Source organism: Thalia democratica, unplaced genomic scaffold, assembly GCF_965202585.1.
Source record: "Thalia democratica unplaced genomic scaffold, ktThaDemo2.hap1.1 HAP1_SCAFFOLD_1183, whole genome shotgun sequence".
Lineage (NCBI taxonomy): Eukaryota > Metazoa > Chordata > Thaliacea > Salpida > Salpidae > Thalia > Thalia democratica.
This window is the reverse complement of record NW_028140084.1, coordinates 14,285-35,292: the sequence shown is the minus strand read 5'-3', so window position 1 is coordinate 35,292 and position 21,008 is coordinate 14,285. Positions and strand designations below refer to the sequence as shown.

At 24.7% G+C, this 21,008-nt stretch overlaps 2 protein-coding genes across 2 annotated transcripts; both read left to right on the top strand.

Annotated features, from left to right (window-relative positions):
- The first annotated feature begins 11,440 nt into the window (after positions 1-11,440).
- LOC145847987 (dnaJ homolog subfamily B member 6-like) lies at positions 11,441-12,538 on the top strand. The gene has a single exon (XM_082953784.1). The coding sequence runs from the start codon at positions 11,459-11,461 to the stop codon at positions 12,263-12,265; it is 807 nt and encodes a 268-aa protein (XP_082809910.1). The 5' UTR covers positions 11,441-11,458; the 3' UTR covers positions 12,266-12,538.
- A 610-nt stretch (positions 12,539-13,148) lies between these two features.
- Positions 13,149-20,315, top strand: LOC145847985 (mitochondrial import inner membrane translocase subunit Tim9-like). Its single transcript, XM_082953783.1, has 3 exons — positions 13,149-13,268; positions 18,427-18,522; positions 19,864-20,315. The coding sequence occupies exons 1-3, from the start codon at positions 13,224-13,226 to the stop codon at positions 20,059-20,061; spliced, it is 339 nt and encodes a 112-aa protein (XP_082809909.1). The 5' UTR covers positions 13,149-13,223; the 3' UTR covers positions 20,062-20,315.
- The last annotated feature ends 693 nt before the right edge of the window (positions 20,316-21,008 follow it).

Below are 21,008 nucleotides of genomic sequence, written 5' to 3'. Positions count from 1 at the left end.
GCGGTCATTTTTCAATTTTGTAAAAAAGGAAGCTTATATAAATGAGTTTGGGAAACCCTGATTTAAAAAATTCTTCTTAAATTTTTCAGTAGTTATTTCAGAAGGCATAGTCGCGTGTAACCGCTGTTAAGATCTAACCAAGCGGAGTTAAGTACGAAGTACTGAAGCGACCGTTTGTGGGTAAAGTTGAAAAGATTAACAGCGGTTTCACGCGACTCCGCATGCCTAATTAGTTCTAATTAGGACGAAACTGGTCGTAGGTTATCTCGGATGCTGTTGATCTTGCGGTAAATTTCATTAGTTATTATTATAAGTTATTTCAGTAAAAATTTTGCGTACTTTCTTAAAGTAGTTCGATTTCTTATTGAAAGATTAACTTTTCAATCGCGTTTTTATGTAGAAAAACTATTTTTTTAAAAGTAAACTTTACTTTAATTTAGTTTTAAAAATAAACTAAAAACCCGTAAAGTTATCACCAAAATTCTTAAATAAAATTAAAATACTTGATAATATTTAGTAGGACTTATTTCTTTTTTTTAGGTTCGAACCAAATCCACTATTTTGATTAATGCCTATATTGCCTGAGCCTCATCCTACATTTTAGCATAGTAAATACTATTAAATAAACTAAATGTATTAAATGTATAGTGGTTGGCTAAAAATATAGTTATATGATTTTTAGAAGTCTAACTAAATTAAATTTAAAAATTAACTATAAAAGTAAAACGTTTCATGTTTATTAAACATTTTATTAAGTAGAAAATCGAAGGTTGCAGATTTTTTTTGTTCACTGTTTAGTTAGTAAATTCTAGAATAAAACTATGTTTAGCCCAATTCGTCCGTAAACAATAAACTTATTTAAAATCAATTATACATACAATATTAGCAAAGGCATGACTTTAACTTGAAGGAAAATCACTGAAATAAAAAGACTTCTGTATTCTGTAAGTATAATACCATTGCAATTAAAACTCTAAATATAAAATAAGTTTTTAATTATTGACAAAAAATACGCCTAAGGACCTAATGTACAAGAAACCTTTCGGTTATCTAGTCATACACCAGAACAGTTTTAATGTCATGCCCAGGACAGTTGATTAAGTTTTTTTTAATCAATACTTGCACAATAAATACTTCTAATTTAGGTAATGATTTAAAAAACTAACTTAATAAATATGGTTTGCTTAAAACTTGTTTTTAAATAATTAATCAATTTAAAATTTGTTTTTAGATAACTAATTTAAATTCAAATCTTAATTTTTTGACCACAACTATAATATAAATTAAAGTAGCTGAAATTTTTTTTTGTATACAGGCTATTAACCCTTGATTTTTGGAAAAATCTGGAATTAGGAAATTTAGGCCAAATGAACTGTAAACTGATAAATAACAAAAAAATATTTTCTAAAAGTTTTACGCATAAAGTAATGAAATTTAAAAGATAAGAATTAATATTGTATACCATTATAAATTAAATAAAATTAAATATTTTTTTTATAAAACACATGTAGCATTGAAGTATCCAGGGTTGCAATTTTACCTGGAAACCTGGATTTTGAGAAATTTTGAAAATAATTGGAAAAACTGTAATTTTGAACAAAAATCACTACAAGAACCAGGAAAATACTGGAATTTTAACAATTTTCTCATGTTCAGTGATAAAATTTTGATTTGACTCAAAAAATCTATCATACAAATATAAAAGTTTTGTCATCATCAAATTTTTTTGTATTAATAAACATATTTAAAGTAACTTTAACAGCATCTTTCTAATGTTTTTATACTTTTTAACACAGTTTCTTACCTTAAACTTAACTTGAAACTAAAAATAGACCCAAAAATGTGTTCTTTTAAAAACCTGGTAGAAATTTTGAAAGTTGGAAAATTTTTTGAAAAAATGAGTGGCAATCCTAAGTATCTTTTCAGTAATTTTATAATATTACAGTTATTTTTTTCTACCTTGAAATATACATTAAACATACAATATGTAAGTTTTTAGATCTTGCATAAATATAAAATACTTAAAAATTTGGATAAAAAATTGCAAAATTATAGTTTTAATTATAAGAATTTAGTATTTCAGATATACTGCCAACTTCATAATAAATAATGAATAGTGCAATTACATTTACTTAGCCCATGATTGAGTCATAAATGTTAAAAATTGAGAAAGTTCTAAATAACAAGTAAGCAAGAGTACAATTGTATAACCCTAAACTAGCTATTTTGAATAAAAGCGTTATCAAAGTTTCAGGGCTTCCAAAAAACCTAGAAAAACCTGAAATTTGACAATTTAGGCTGAAAAAACTTTGAATTTGAGAAATTTTGAAAAAAAAAATTGGAAAAACTGGAATTTTTAACAATTTTAACATGTTAAATAGTAAAATTTCAGTTTTACACAAAAAATCTATCCAATAGTTGATTTTTTTGTCATCATCAATTTTTTTAAATTAAAACACACATATAAAGTAGCTTAACAGTATCTTTTCAATACCTGTATACTGTTTAACAGTTTCTTACCTAAACTTAGCTTTAAAATGAAAATAGACCCTAAATGTGTACTGTTAAAAACCTGGAGGAAATTTCAAAAACCTCAAGAAAATTTTCCAAAAAAGTTTGGCAACCCTGAAGTTTTCATAAATCTTTATTTATTTTAAATTAGGTAATAACTATATATACCTAGTAAATTTTTAATGTACAGGGAAATACAAAATAGATTTAAAACTTTTGTGGGTTAAATATACATAAATACAGGGTTTCCAAAAAACCTGGAATTTGAAAATTTAGTCTAAAAAACCTGGAATTTTGAACAAATTTTACATGTTAAGTAGTAAAATTTTAATTTGACACAAAAAATCTACCAAACAAATAAAAACTTTTGTTATTATCAAATTCTATTTATTTATTAATTACAGGGTTGCTAAAATTTTAGATACCTGGAAAAACCTGGAATTTTAAACAAAAATCACTAAAAACCTGGAGTTATAAATAATTTTTACATGAGAAGTAGAAAAAAATTTGATTTGACACTATAAATCTTACGTATATATAATTTTTTATGTCTTAATCAAAATTTTTTTAATAAAAACACATTTGAAGTAGCTTTAAAACATCTTTTCAATGTTTTTATGCTATTTAACACAGTTTTTTACCTTAAACTTAACTTTAAACTTAAAAAAGAAACAAAAATGAGTACTTTTAATAATTTGGAGGAACCTCTGAAAACCTGGAAAGAATTTGTCAAAAACATTTGGCAACCCTGTTATTAAAAAAAACATTTGTAATAGCTTTACAGTATCTTTTTATTGTTGTTATACCACTCAGCACAGTTTTCACCCTTAAGCTTCTTTCTACTAAAAATAGACTCAAAAACACCTACTTTTTAAAACCTGGAAGAAATTCAGAAAACCTGTAAAAAATTTCTCAAAAAAAATTGGCAACCCTGATAAATATATACATACATAAATTTCAAAAAATACTCAAGACTACTAATATCTATCAACAAATATGTTTTGTTTTTACAGTGAAAGTTTTTATTTCAGAGTATTATTTTGGTTGAATAGTCATTTGTAAACTTTATTCGCTTTAAACATGTTTATATTAGGCTTAAGTTAGGTAATTTAAAACAAAAATATCCTAGGTATTCACTTGTGCTGGGTTTAAAGTGCTTATCTAGTTGGCAGGTTACTGTACTTAAATGTATTGACATACAAATCAGAATATAGTTAAGTTGAAACACCCTCATGATAACTAAAGATAGTTTGAAGTTTTTGAAAAACTCTAAATAAATCAGGCTGATTAGAAATTTTTTAAAAATCTCTGGCCATTTTTTTTAGATCTTGTATGAGATTTAGTTAAAGAATTTTCAGTATTTTTTGATTTTCTTATTATATTAAAGAACTTACTTTGACCGAATCTTAAAAAAATGTATTAAAAGTTTTGTTACTAGCAGCAATTTTTAAACAAAACTTCAATTTTTACAAAGGATATTTTTATTTTTTTTACAATTTTTCTTCTATACCATGGCTAAAAAGAAATCTATTATTATTAGTTTATAATGATATTTATTTCACTGCTACTATGAATGTCATTTCAACTTATGGACATTTTAATATAACTTTTTACTAAAATTGAATATTTAGTTTGTTCAATACTGGTTTAAAATAACAGTACCTTTAATATATGTTTTAATTCTTTTTAACTTAAAAATTTAAAAGTATTATTATTTCAAAACTGGTTCAGAGTGGAAACTAGTTTAGGGTACTTTCAAATTAAAAGTTTATAGTAAATTTATTAATTTTCAAAATGTAATTTAAAGCAGCTGCATTAGAATACTTATCAACTCAAAAATTAAGTAAAATATATTGAAATTACCTAATTTTTTTTAAAGGCAGCTATTTTTTTGGTAAAAGTTGAAATGACATCAATAATAGCAGTTAGGTAGACATAAATTACATACGAAAACTATTGGTATTTACCTAGAATGATGTTGCACAAATATCAAGCTGAAATTATATAGTGTTTGATGTCTTTTTTATATAGAATTTGATGATAGTGTTAGGCTAAATTCAATATTTTTAAAATTATGTTATATTTTTAATATTGTAATTTGCTTTATATTAAACAATTAAAAGTTCTTAACTTTAGTAGCTTAAGGAGATAAGTTTTATTTTATTTTCACAGTTTTTATTATAAACAAAACAATGTTTCACTCTTATATTATTATAATAAGAGATCATCAGTTTCTTAAATATTATAAAAAAAAATTTAACAAATAAATGAATGGTTATATAGAAAAATAATAAGCAAAACAAAATGAAAAAATCTTAAGTATTTAAAACTTATGGTTTAATCAACTTATGTTTCTAAAATTTGTTGCATTAATTTTTACTGTCAAGTATGAAATGTTAGTGCTAAAATAGGTTATATAAAAACAATGCTTTATAATACTAAACTTAAGTAGGAATTTATTACTTATATTATCTTTTGTAGGACTTAATAGACACTAAAGATTTAAAAAAATAAAAATTATTAATTAAATAAAATTAGTAATAAACGAAACTCACATGGAAGCTAGTTGCAAAAATAAAAATTATTACTGAAGATTAATAGCCACATTAAATATCAGGATGAACTCATGCTAGTTTTTAGTTTTTGAATAACTAGGTCTAGTTTGAACTTTTATTTTCAACCTCAGGCCAACTGAGGTTAGTTTTAATTTTTTTTTGAAAAACTTAAGCTGGTTGAATATTTTTTCTAAGTCTCAGACTAGTTTTTTCTGACTAAGTCTTTTTTTTCATTAAGTATATATGTCATTATTTAAGTTTGTAAACCATTTTCAAAGTATATAATTTAAGCTTTCAAATAAGAGCAAATTAAAACCATAGAAATCCCTTTATGGCTTTAACTATTTATTTACTGTCAAATTTTTAAATTTTACATTGTTAATTTTATTATTAATTTCTATCTTTGGGCTGGCTCAATTTTTTACTACATCTAAAATATTTTCCGCAAACTCAGACTATTCTGAATTTTTGAAAATTGCAGGCCAACTCAGCTGGTTTATTTTTTTAGGAACTCCGGCTGGTTTTATAGTCAATGAAAAAATCAACTTTTTTTAGATTAAAGATAGTTTTTAATGAGTTTGAGTTGATTAAGACTTGAATATTTTATCTATAGTCAACTTATGTATAACTATTTATCTTTTTTTATCAACAGTAAATTTTGAAGGTTTTTTTAAATATTTTAAGAAAAACCCTGTTTTTTAGCTACACATTGTCATTTAAATATTTTTTTATTATGTTTTTTTTACACTTTTCTGTAGTCTTAATAACAATTTCAGGGTTGCCACACACTCAGGTCACTCAGGCTAGTTTAAAGTATTTGAAATACTTAAATTACGTCAAACTAAATTTACTCAACTCTTAGTAAATTTTGATCACACAGCAGGGTTGCAAAAAAACCTGGAATCATGTAAAAAACCAGAATTTGACAATTTAGACTAAAAAAACTTAAAAACATGGAATTCAAGAAAGTTTGAAAAAAACATGGAATTTGAACAAAATCACTAAATAACCTGGAATTTTTAACAAAAGCAACTATAAACCTGGCAAAACTTGGATTTTTAAACAATTTTTACAAGTTAAGAGTAAAATATTTTAGTTCAACTCAATCAAAAAGTCTACTATATAGATAAAAACTTTTATTGAAAAACACATTTAAAGTAGCTTTACAGTATCTTTTCAATGTTGTTTATACTACTCAGCACAGTTTTTAACCTTTAAACTAAAAATAGGCTCAAAAACACCTACTTTTAAAAAGTTGGAAGAAATTTCTCAAAAAAGTTTTACTTTACCTTGAATCCTTGAAAAACCTGGAATTTGGGAAATTTTGAAAAAAACATGGAATTTTAACAATTTTCACATGTTCAGTAGTAAATTTTTGATTTGACTCAAAAAATTTATCATATAAATAAAAAAAATTTTGTCATCATCAAATTTTTTTTATTAAAGAACATACTCAAAGTAGCTTTACAGTATCTTTTTAATGTTTTTTTTACTATTTAACACAGTTTCTTACCTTTTTGTACTTAAACGTGGAAAAAATTTGGAAAACCTGGAAAAATTTTTGAAAGTACGAGTGGCAACCCTAAACCCTGCTTAGGCTTTTTCTTTAAGTTAATATAAGTAAAAATGTATGCAGAAGGCTTATCTACATCAGTAAACTCTATAAATAACAACTTTGCAAAAAAAAACCTATTATAAATATTATTGAAAAAGTCATTGTGAAATAGTGTTTTTGTTGTTTTAGTTTTTGTCTCCCATAAGGAACCTATTGTAGTCTCTGACTTTGATGGGCTATGACTCAATTTGTTCTATTTATTGAGTTTTAAAAATTTGCTAAAATCAACTTGTAGCTTGGTCAAAACTCAATAAAACAAAGCTAAATTATGAAAAGGGTGATTAACCCCTCCTATGCCCTTAAATCATTCAAGTTGGTTACAAAAGAGTAGTCACACATTCTGGCTATTTCAACTTTATTTAAACTTGGGATATTTTTTTATTAAGCTTGGGGTTGCCACACACTTAAGGATATTTTGAAACTTTTGAAAATCTCTTGTTAAACTGAGGATATTTTGACTTAATTTACTCAGGATAGTTTTTTTTATAAAAAAACTCTGGATAGTTTCTAAAAATTCTCAAGCCAGTTTTTTATAGATTTTGAATGAGATTAAGTTTCCAAATTTTGTTATTTTATAACTAAGTTTGTTGAAATACTTTTTTTGACTAAAAAAGTGGCAACCCTGTAAGACTTATACTGAGTTTGAATTAATTTAGTTTAATTTCTTTTATATATAGTTTAAGGATTAAAAAAATGTAGAAAGCAACTTAAAGCCTAGTTAAAACTCTACAGATTAGGACCAAATTATAAAAATGTGATTTACCTGCATTTATGCCTTTATGCCTTTATTATCCATTTATGTTTTGCACTTAATGGTTATACGACCCACATTGGCAAACACTTTTATAGATATCAAACTTTCTCTTATAACAATGGTATAATTAGGTATTCAAGTTTATTTAACAGTTGTTCTATATTTTACTCAAGCCACTTAAAAGTTTTCTAATAAAATCAGACTAGTTTGATGTTACCTCAAATTGTAACATACCTTATACAATAGTCACTTTAAATTGTCTTCATGACAATTTATTAATAATTATTAAAAAACTTTAAAGGGGCTCAACTCAAAAAGTTTTAAACATTTTTCTAGTTAAAAAATGGGTTGTAAGTCTAATTTTGAAAATTATCATTAAAACAAAATTAAGAATTTTAAAAATTACTAAAATTAATATATTTTTAAACAAATAACAGGGTTGCCACTTTACCTGGAAACCTTGAAAAACCTGGAATTTGACAATTTTTGCAAAAATAACCTGGAAAAACCTGGAATTTTGATCAAAAAACCTGGAGAAACCTGGAATTTAAAACAATTTTAACATTTTCAGTACTATAATTTCAATTTGACATAAAAAATCTATCATATAAATAAGATTTTTTTTGTCATCATCAAAAATTTTTTTTTATTAAAAAACAATTTTAAAGTAACTTTACAGCATCTTTTAAATGTTTTTGTGCTATTTAACACAGTTTCTTTTATAGAAATTAACTTAAAAACTAAAAAATAGACCCAAAAATGTTTACTTTTAAAAACCTGGAAGAAATTTTGAAAACCTGGAAAAAATTTAGAAAAAACAAGTGGCAACCCTGAAATAAAAACAAATTGTACAGTAATCTTCCTTTATTCCACCAACGTATGTTTCTGTGTGTTAACAAATCAACACACTTCAACTGGATTCTGTAAAAAATAATTACTGTAATGAAAGAATAGAAGCATACAGGGACATGGCTTGGTACGTTTTTGCAAATTTACAGAAACGTATACTTATGTGCAAAAAACTTGCTTTTATTTCAGCTTGAAAAGACTCTTGCTTTCTTAGATCTTAGTATTCATTTATGCTTAGTTATGCACTCCTGAGAGATAATATTGACATATATGTACTCTTTAGCATTTTTAGTGTCATAAAAAATTGAATGAATTGAATACATCCAAATTATATCATTTAGCGTGTTAAAGCTTTGTTCTGTCAAAAAGCTACAATGCAAAATTAAACCTATTGGAAGCTGTAGCTTTCAAAAATCAAAATAATACAATTATATGTTACAAAAATTTGCATTACTTGTTGTTACTATTGACTACGTTAAATGTTTGATTTTATACGTTTAAATGTTTGAATGAAAACAATATTAATGTTTTTGAGTTAAATTGTGATTTTTTTTATTGAATGTTTTCAGGGTTTACACAAATGACATAAAGAGTCATATGGGGTGTGAAGCAAAATAAATTGCCTTGTATACAGTTATAACTCGTACTTCAACATTTAATTTTTGATGTATTAACATAACTGCATATTTTCAGATTAAATTCAATAATATTAGAGGTAGTTTAAATTGCTGTGTTCCCGCTAGGACGTGTTATTTCAGATGTTTTAGTTTTTGCAGATTCGTAACATTTTTGAGCTAGCTACATCCCTGGAAGCATAGAATAAAGTGGATGTATACATGTTTACATTAAGATAAATTAATTTCTACAGATAGTAGTTAATATTAGGTAAAATACTTTATATTAAGTCCAACTGTTATAAAACTATATAATATCTGTAATTATTAAGTCTAAAATAAGTAAAGTAAACTAAAATACACAACAAATCATAATATAAAGAAAGCACTCACTAAAATACTCCACTAGGATCTTTTATTTGCAAACGATTAAACCTATATTTTGAACAGTATTTTTTTAAACTAATTTTAGCTGTTTAGTTATATTTATGCAAAAATATGATAAGTATTTGTAAGTAGTAATTAGAGGGACAACCAAAATTTATTATTGCAAAATATGTAGTGTTTTTTGAGTTGAAGCCTGTTATATTTTTTAAGAATTTGAGTTTTATAAATTTGATATTATTGTAATGAGTTTGCAGTAAAACAATAATTTTTGAAAAGACATCATCAGTTGCTCTGAGACTTGAACATATAAAAATAAGAACTTGAAACAGTGAAAAATTATTTAAAAAATAAATTTTGAACTTTGTTAAATATTAAATTTTAATGAATCTATATTTTTTTTGTTGAAAGCATAAGATTTATTATCTTTTCTAGTTGTATATTTTTTAGTGTACAATGTTCTTGTCTTCTATGTTCCAATTATATTTTGTTAGATCATTTGAGAGAAGATAGTTTGATTGTTAAAATGAAAAAGTTAAATCCTAGAAAATGAAAAAGTTATTATCTATGCTTTAAATTTAATAAGCTCTGCTTTCTTTCTTAAATAATTTCAAACAATGAATCCCAAAAACATTATGTTAATATATGATTGGAATTTAAAAAAAGCATCTTATAATTTGTCATAACTAAAAAAAGCTTCATCAAAAAAAAAGACTGTCTAGGTTAGGGTGGACCACATGTTGAAAATATAGTCCTTGGACATAGAGCATTTCAATTTCATTTAGTTCAAAAAAATTAATTAACTATCCAATTCATTTTGAAAAATACTAATTATATGTGACTTTTTTTACTACATATAGTGCAGGTCTTAAATTTTCTCTAAATTGTACCTTAAGATTTTATCTTGCTCTTCATTTTAGTTTTGAATTATCTAAAAATAAGTTTCAAAACTTGGTTTAGCAGAAAAAATTTGCATGCTCACCGGCCGCAGTTTTTTCATTTGTGGGTGGTTTTCCAATTTAGTTTTGTAAACATTGGCAGGCAAGTTATATTCACTCAAAGGGCTAGATCTTGCCCGAGTCCTGTATGCTGCCAACTCTTAATCTAATATTGAGTTATAAAACTTTTTGCAGTCCAATACAGTCCAGTACAGCAGTTTTAAACATAAACTGAATAAAAACATTTTTTTGAAGTTACTCCATGTTACCATGTTAAATGCTCACCTAAATAGTTCTAGCGTTATTGATCAATTTTTTATTTCTCTAAATTTAGTCTGAACAATTATAATTCTTATTTAACAATAACTCTAAGTGAATTAAAAAATTACAATTCAAAAAAAAACAGCAAGTAAAATGTACAGTAAAATAACAAAATAAAATACATCAATTAAAAATTATAAGCATTATTTTATGGTGTCATCTTTCAAACCTACTTCAAAGCACATCTTAAACCAAGAATTTAACAATGCTTTTCACCCATCAAACAAAAAAAACATAGTTTATATGCGAAATGTTTTTTGTTAAACAATCAATAACTTTTAAAATAGTGATTAAAGCATCCTCTGCAGCCTTAGTTTTCATATAAAAAATTAAATAGACAAGGTGTTTTAAAGTTAGTCAATAGATTTGTTTCCACACACTCAAGATATTATGAAGTGATTTTTTTAATTTAAGCTGACTTTGGATAGTTTTTTTCAAGTTTCAGGATAGTTTTTTATACATTCTGAATGAGATTTAGCTGCATTATTTGTTATTTTATAATTAATTTTGTTGATGAACTTGATTTTATTAGTTTAAAAAATTATAAGAACTTCAAAAACTCAGGATCACTCATGATCATTTAAAGGTCACTCAGGATAGTTTTTTTACTAAAAGAGTTGCAACACTACAGTAGTTGGTCACTTAAAATGTTAAGAAAAGTAAAATATTAGTTTCAGCTAATATCAGTCATAAGGAGTGCGGAGAAACTACTTAAAATAAAGCTTTAGCTTTCATAAAAAGAATATTGTATTAATTGTTTTGTAATAAAAATTTAAAATAAAACTTGACATCAATACTATTTGTGTCATAAAACCTTATGTATTGTAAAAATAGTTATTGAAGTTTAAAGCTTGAGACACATATCAAATTTATCTATAATATTTCTCATTTTTAGTAGTGTTGATAATTACATAAAAATGTCATCTGAAGAAGATTATTATGAAGTACTTGGAATAAGCAAGACAGCAACAGATGCAGAAATAAAAAAAGCATATAGAAAATTAGCCTTGAAGTGGCATCCTGATAAAAACAAAGAAGAAGGTGCTGAAGAAAAATTTAAGAAAATAAGTGAAGCTTTCCAGGTGTTGTCTGACAAAGAAAAACGTAGTACATATGATAGATTTGGTAAAGAAGGTCTAAATGGTAATGGTCCCTCAACTGGCGGGTTTAGTTCAGGTGGAATGCCAGATTTTGGTGGGTTTACTTTTATGGACCCAGAAGATATTTTCAAAAGCTTTTTTGGTGATGATTTTGACATATTTAGTGGTACTAGGAGGAGCTCTCAAAGTAGGCACAGGCAAAATGCAGGTGGTTTTGGATCATTTGGTTTTGGTAGTGACCCCTTTGGTGGTTTCATGTCTTCACCCTTTGATATGGGAGGTATGGGTGGATTTTCATCGTTTTCATCGTTTGGTGGTGGAATGGGGGGTGGAAGTTTTAAGTCTGTAAGTACAAGTACTAAAACTGTAAATGGACAAACAGTTGAAACTAAGAAGACTGTTGAAAATGGAAAAGAAACTGTAGTAGAAAAGCGTAATGGCCAAGTAACCAAAGTTTTAGTGAATGGTGTACCAGATGAGGAAGCTCTTGCAATAGAAATGAGTAAATCTTCTGGTCGCTCAATGCAACTGAATTACGACGATGATATGAACAGAGCTATTAACAACAGTTTGAATGATCAAAGGAGGGGACATTATAGGACCCAACGCAACAAACCATACTAAAAAAACTTACCATGACGTATTCCACAAAAAAATTGTTCTCTACTAAGTTTGTGTTGTAACGCTTAATTTTATATAGCATAATGCTTCAATTTACTACAATTTTTTAAACAAGTTTATTGAATTTTTGAAGGCTCCATTGTCTGTTTTCTGCCCATTCCAATTATTTTCTTTATTTCGATTCCATTTATGTGTTACTTTTATTTTGTTTTCAATGCAAACTGAATTTTCAATCCCTATTGAGAAACTTGTTATTGTTAGTATTATAATTTTATAACTATATAATAAAAGCTTATGTTAAGAAAATGTAAAGTATTGGTTATATTTAGTGTTTTCTACTATTTCCTTTTTAAATGTTAATAGAAAATAAAGATTTATGTTCAATATCTTGTTCTTATACTCTCTAATGAAATTTCATATTAGTTGTACAGAGATGCTTACAATAATTAAAGCAACTATAGTTAAATAAGCAGTTTCTTAAATATGTAAAATTAAATTAATTAAATAAAATTTAATATGTTGAAAAATTTACTGTTATAGTTATAGATTAAGCTTATACACCATTTTTTTTGTTAATTGTTTTATAGAAAAAAAACTAAACTAAACTGCAAAAATTTTTACAAACACAAGACCTTGAAAGTTATCTAAACGCTACGGTGTAAAATATTTCTCCTTCAAATTATGGAGTGTTTTTAAATTAGATTTATTTAACCTTAGATATCATAAATAAAGCAAAGTTAAAACATTTTAAATAAAGATAATCGAATTTAGGTTTTTAACAATATGTTTTACACAAATTTTTTTAGCTGTTCATAAACATTTGCGCTTGTGGAACTTGAAATGCGTTTGTTTAACAATTACTTGATTCTAAATACAATTTTTTAAGCTAAAATAGATAAGGTGCGAATAAATATTTGGTTTGTACACATCTTTTTAAACAGTTAAGACTTAAATAAAACTAATGGACTCTATGCAAGTAGTTGACGACGTCTCACAACTTAGAAATGTAAGTAGTTTTGATATATACAGTTTTCAGTATTAGTTTCTATTTTAGTAATTAAAACTTGAAAAGTGTCCAAACAATTTATGATTAAGTTATTTAAGTTTTGTTTTAAACAAATTTTTTAGTTAAACCTTAGATATTTTGAAACACGTATTACAGTTATCTTGCAGTTATAGTCAACAACTGTTTTTAATGGGAAAAATTAAACAAAGTATATAAACAATAAGTAAATCAAAGCTTGCCCATATCCCTATATTATATCTAAGAAGGAGATGAAACTGTTTGTTCACTAACAAGTTCAAAAATAAATTATATTATCAAATTTCTGTAGAATTAGTTGAAATTACAACTAAGTGTATACAATCAAGCATATATTTTTAAACACTAAACTATAGTTTTATACAAACATACAACAACGGTTAATGTTTAATGAGTTAAGTTATTAACTATTCTAATCCACATGATGAAATATACCATAGTCTGATATATTGCAACTACCTAAAACAAAGTTGATATTTAATTTTTTTTCTTGTGTCTCCTCTTTAAATTGAATCTTAGGAATAGAATTCACTAACCATGAGATACTGGTTTAGTTTGCACAATTAGCTTGTTGTTTGAGGCTAATGGTAACCTATTTGTAAGACCTCTTTCAGCACTGCTTGCAGGCATAATAAAAACATTGTGTTCCCTTTTCTCTAAACAGAAGATTCATTATATAAAAAAACAGACACTTTCAATTGGTTATTTCTGAAAATATTCAATCATATTATATATATGGTATGGTATGTAGTAATAGTTTAATGAATTAAGAATTGATAATTATTTGTTTAAATAAACATAATTTTTTATTAAGTAACTAGGTAAAAACTTACACAAATTTGCTTCAAAATTAGGCATCTCACAGTTCTTAAGCTAAGTTTTATTTAAGATAAAAGTTACATAAATCAATAAATAAAGATTGTAGTAGGTAATGGGGGGAAAAGTGGTTACATACAATGTTTTTATTTTTATAGTAAAATTTCAGTACGTTTACATTGAAAAAGTGTAGGTTTAATGAAATCAGGTATAGAAGATAACTAGATTTGAAATAGTTAATTTTGCCCTGTCACCGGCTAGTGAATTTTGTTAAAACATACAATTAAAAGTAAATATCAAATATATATATATACCAAAGTATAAATTGATTACAAACAAATAACCAATAAAATAATGAGCTGATTGATAACTTTATTAATTATTTTGGTATCAATTGATTTTCAAGTGTGGTTGATCTATGTTTTGAAAATATTGATAGAAAATTATTTAAAACTGTTTTTTTTTCTAACAGTGTATCTTTAATACTTAAAACAAAAATTGGGCAAGTAATAAGTTAATTTACAGTTTTAATAAATAGTTATTAGTGATGATATTTTTTTATTATTTACGCTAAATTTATTAATTAATTATTGAGTTTATAAGTCATAAGGGATATATGCAACTTTTAAGAAAATTAACTAAGGGCATTAAAATTAAAGCGAATAACTAACTACAGCTTTTTTTTACATAGTTTTAAAGAAATTTTCAAAAAAACTTTTGAAATACAGTCAGTTTTGTGTTAACTATCATGGGACAAGGACCAATTACGATTTGAAATTGTCTATATATATTTTTCAAATTTAGTCTTATCTTATACATAATTAGATAAGCTATTTGTTACTTTTTAGCACTTGTTAATTTCAAAGTAACTTTTGAGATATAAGCGATCAAAGTTTAAAGTATTTCTTCAATAGGTTCTTTATGGGAGGCGCAAACTAAAAGGGCAAAAATAGACTATTTCACTAAGAGTTTATCTCCTCCTTCAGTTTTTAAGCAATTGCTTTAATCTTTAGATAAATATATTGATCAATAGAATAATCTTTATTAAATTTTAAACAACTTTTAGGAAACAATTTTTTTAATTTTTTTAAAAATAGTTTTTATTAAAAAAAAAAATTTGGTCATAAAAAATTTTTGACTTTTTTTTTCAAAAATCCGCTTGATACAAGTTGCTTGTAACATTGAAAACTGCATTCCCTGAAAATTTGAATTAAATTGCTAAAAAATGAAGGAGGAGATAGATTTTTAGTAAATTTTTCAAAATTCTTAAAAATTTGGCCTCAAAAATTTTTGATTGCATACTGTTGTATCGGAATTATTTTACAAAACTTAATATATCTCAAAAGTTAAAAGATATTTTTCTGTTCTATAAAAAATGTTTTATAGTATATATTCTAAGCTTTTAAATAAGTGCTAATGTTAATTTTTGTAGAAATAAATGTTTGACACCCCAATGCCCTTAAACACTCCTTTATTCAAAAATTTGAGAATAAACTAAAAACTCGAAGAAGATGAATTAAGTTATGAAAAAATGCATAACTCCTTTTTTAGTGTAAATCTACTATATAGAACCTATTTCATTAATTAAATTTGACTCCCTAAATTTCAACAACAATAATGTATTAGCTTTAAGTAAAAGCTAAAATAAACTTTTATAATATAGCTAAAAAATCAGCTAATAAAGGCCAGATGGGAAATCAAATAAAAATAGACATTGATATTTTGAACATGATTGTGTTTAGCTTGTTTAAGGTTTTTATTTAAATTCTATAAATTTCTGCTTTTTTAGCTAACATCATCTTATAAGTTTAATTTTAAGAAAAAAAAAATCAACATTTTCCATTGAACAACCTTTAAACTTAATTCAATTACTAGTTTGTAGTTAAATCAGTATTACAATTACAACATTTTAAGTGACAATTCATTCTTTTTGATTTTTTATAAGACACCTGTTTTAAACAGTTAAAATTCTTGAAAATTTTTTCAACACTTTTTATTCATTATGTCTTGAAATAGTCCTAGTACTTATTATTTTATTTTCTACATAAAAAGTAGATATCAACAAAGTAAGGTATTTATCTTAAAACGAATTAAAAGTTTCTTAAACGTACAATTATAAGCAAGGTATTTATCTTAAAACGAATTTAAAGTTTCTTAAACGTACAATTATAAGCAAATAATATGAAAATCTGTTTCATTCTACTTATAAATGTGTAATATGTGATTTCAAATTGTAGTTAAATTTTTAAGTAACTTAATTTTATTTCAGAGTTATTTTTAGAGTATAGTTTTATAGAACTGTTACTTTAATAATCATTGCTCAAAATTGCTTATCAAGTTATTTAAAATGTATTAGTATCATATCTAACTCGGTAATTTCATACTTAATCATTCTAAGTTTAGTCATTTTCAATATTTTAACTTTGGCCTTTATAGCTTCTAACTTACCATTTCACACATACTTTTCAAGACTGACCATATCAAACTCATAAAATAAATATTGAACTTCACCACATGATCAACACCATACAAGACAACCTACCACCGGTTTCGTCCTTATTAGGACTATCCAGGTAGGTATAGTCGCAAGAAACCGCTAATGAGATCTCACCAAGCGGGCTTAAGTTCAAAGTACTGAAACGACCATTTGTAGTTAAAATATACACAGCCAATTCATTCACAGCTTATTGTGAGATTAAAGTATGCTCGTTTGATCAGTTTTAATCAGTATTTTTATGGCCATCATTAACAAAGTTGAGATGCTTCGCGCCACCGAAAATATTAAGTATTAAGCTTCACCACACGATCAACAACAACAGCATCCAAAACAACCTACGACCGGTTTCTTATCAAAACTCGTAGTTTATTTTCAAGTTATATTTTACTTTATGATAGTTTAGTTTGTGAATATTTTTTTTATAGTTTTATTTGAAAAAATATAAATTTTTATATTGCTCACTAAAACAATATAAGGCAATGATATACTTTAACAAATAAACAGCATGTTGCTCGAAAAAACTCATTCTACTTTATAAAAGTATTAAAATTGATAAAATATTTTTTAATAATTATTATTGAAGTAAAAAACTAAAACATTTGCTATCAAAAAATATTTGAAAATTTAACTCGAAAAATGTTAGAGAAATATTATTTTTTTTAAATCAGTTATTTAATAAAAATGAAAACTAACAATTTGACAAAAAAAATGTTTTGTTCGTTTTTTAATTTTTAAAATATACTATAATTAATTAACTAGATTATATTTATATTATTTTAAGTTTCTATATTTATTTGTTTGTCATTATAGTTGAGAAGAATTTAAATAAATTAAGAGTTTGAAATCATTCAAATTGGAAAGTGATATTTTAGTACAATTATGTTTGAAATGATCGCAGGTTAGTAATGACTGACTCCACTAAGTTTAAAAATAGATGTTGAAAATTTTAACAGTATAAATAATTTGTTGAACATAAAACTAGATAAATATTTTTTAATGTAAGTTATTTTTTATACTAAATAATTTTAATTTCCAGCAGGGACAGTATGTCGAAAATTGTATTAATTTGTTTTTGTATGATAAATCTAAGCTAATTTTATTTTTACTTTTAAATTTATTTTATCACTTCAAAAAATTCAATTAACTTTGTTTTATATTTTTTATTCATAAAAGTAGATGTTTTTCGTGGAAACTATAGGTATCTTATGGGAACATAAAAGTTAAACTTACTAAAACTTCTAAGTCTTTATAAACATGTTTTAAGTATAAAAATTATGTTAAATCTAAGATGTTTTTGATAAGTTCAACAACTATCTTCTTAATACAAATTTATACGACCAAGATATTTCAAATAATCAGTAACATAATTGATATAAGCATCAATGTTTCTAGTACATACTCATTTTTCAATTATACATTTTATTTCCTTGTTATCTTTAGTTAAAACTGTCTAACCTATCCAAAAAAGTATATAAATAAAATTTCTTTACAAACGAGTTTTTTCAATAAATATTTTTGTAAGAGTTGTTGACAAGTTAAAAGTTTTTTTCTGTTTGAATTTTTCTGTTCTTTTTTTATACTTAAAGGTTTATCCCAAACAGAGCCATAGACAAAGTAAATAAATCTGTTCAGTTCTAAGGTAATAAAGCATCAAAAACAAAGTTTCAAATACATCATTGTAGGTTATAAAAATTACAAGCATGACTATATTGTTATAGACATAAAATATCATGTACTTTAAAGTTTAATTTTTTTAGCAAAATTGAACATGTCCATAGATGAATACATAATTTAAACACTTGATTTCAGGTCCGGGACTTTCTTACAATGTACAACAAAATTACTGAGCACTGCTTCCAAAAGTGCGCCACAAACTTAAGAAAGAGCAAAGTAGATGACAATGAAGTAAGTTTTCTTTTTTTTTTTTTGATTAGTTGTTAATTTATTTAGGCTTTAAAAACAAAAAAGTATTTATAAAGCAGTAAATAGGCCTAAATAAATATTTTAGTTTAGTTGAGCGCTTTTGCCTTTGTATCATTAAAGTTTTTCAAAAAAAAATTAACGGTAAAATCAAAAAGTATCAGTTTTTTAACTTATAACTGTTTAAAAGTGTATTGCACAACAAGATAAGTTAAACTATACCCCATGAGTTAAAAACAATGTTTAAGTATTGTACTTAAAATTAAAATTTTATAAGCAATAAAAATATCTTACTATAAGTTGTGCACTTCAAATTAAAGCGGTAGCATAATAAGACATTTGTCCGGGAATTTACAAGTAAAGTCAGATTATTTTAAATTAAGCTAAACTGACGATTTATTAAAAAAATATGATGAAAATATTTTAATTATTTTTATTCATTTTTTAAATATTTTTTATTGTGTGCTTTATTTGATATATAGTTCATGCAAAGTTTCTGTAAAATTTTTATATATTAATACTAGTCTTTGTCAACAAACAAAGACACAGCAAGACATTAGTAGTTGAAATTTTTATTAACAAAATTATAAGTATTCATAAGGAACACGTTTTTAAGGTTGCAATTAATGTTTAAGTAGTGTCATATTGCGTTTTTTTAATACATTAAATTGTTTTATAAATCCTAGAAAATTGTTTGTTGTTTTCAAACTACATAAAAAAATATTTACAGTTTGTTAGGAATACAAGTTTTCAACAAAACTGATGATTTTTAGTTGTCGTTGATAATAGTTTTTGATATAATAGAAAATTTTATGAAAATAGATTTGTAGATTATACTTATTACAAAGCTAATTTTTTAAAAATTATTAAGTTATATATATATCTTCAATCTACCTACATTTTTGATTTTATGTTTGTTTTTTATGTAAAATTTAAATTAATATTTTTTGTATAATGTTAAAAAACAAACTTGATTATAAAACATTTTAATAAAACAATAATGGTTAGTCTGAAAGTAAAGAAAAAAATAATATTTATAACAACAACGGATAACTTAAATTTATTAAAAATTTTTTTTAATATTTTTGATAAACATATTTTGCCAATTTCATAAATATATTAGTTGTTATTATAAGTATACTTTATAAAAAAAGTTATTCAGTAGTTGTTGTTTAGTAGTTAGCTTTTTGTAAACCTCTTGTTTATTTTAAGTAATTACTTTTTTTAATTTGAAAGCTGTATTTTTAATAAACTATTTGCTCATATTTAGTTTGGCAAGATTTTTTTTTAGTTTGCATTTATTACAAAAATCAAACATTTATACAGAAGTATTGTTTGCGAGGTTGCACTGATTTGTACGTGAAGACGAACCAGAGGTTGACGCAGCAGTTTATGACGCACACACCCGACATGGTGAAGCGAAGAACGGAGGAAATGAAGCAGTACGAGCAGAAACAACAAGCTTCTCCCACTATAATTGAACAGGTTGATGACAATTCACAATCCCACTCTAATTCAGAATGAAATCGGTGAAACATCAATTTTAATAGTGAAGTCAGCTATTAGTGAAGTTTTAATGAATTGATGGTTGAAATATTGATATGCTGTATAAAAATAGATAAATTTTAAAAACTTACATTGAGTTAGACTAAGTATGTTTTATAACAATTTAGGCAATTTATTATATAATTAATTGTTGTACTAAAAACATTTTAAAAAAGTGGTAAGTTTAAAAGAAATATATTAAGTTTTAACCTTTTTTTTTTTTAATTGTTTTATGGTTGTACTTATATTTTCTTGCAATAAATTCATTTTCAAATGTTATTATTAATTTAAACATGTTTTTTCTAGTTTTTTTAGTTTTTATTATAGTTTTTAATGTAATAAGTATTTAATGCTTTTTCTTAATTAAGTTTTTTATCTTTGTACTGTCTTTGTAAAAACAATTATTGTATTTATATAACATAAGCTGGATTAAATTAAGATTAAGTATAAACGTTTTCAATAAGTCATTTGTACCTATTTTACTATTGAATTATTTTAAGAGCTTAGTTTTTAGTAGAATTAATGTTACTAGTACTGATATACCTAAACTAATCACATATTTATGTTAGGAAAGGTTTAACTAACCTAGTCTAGGTTCTTTGTCAATCTCTTCTACCGTAAAAATGTATTGTTACATAAATTATAAACTCAGATAGTTATCGATTATGTTGGAATTTTTAAACTTATCTCAAGTTCATACTTTGATTTTTAAAAAGTATATAGCACTATAATTTTGTCTATTATGCAATAATGACGTCACAATACATATATACTGCAAGCAGCATGTTCTATCAGTACACTAGTTTCGCAATACGCTGGTAGTTTTATTTTATTACTTTGATTTGTTAAAGTACTAAAATTTTGTATGTTTTTATATAATTCGAACTAAAGGTTTGTCATAGTTGCATAGAATTGATCGTAAAGTA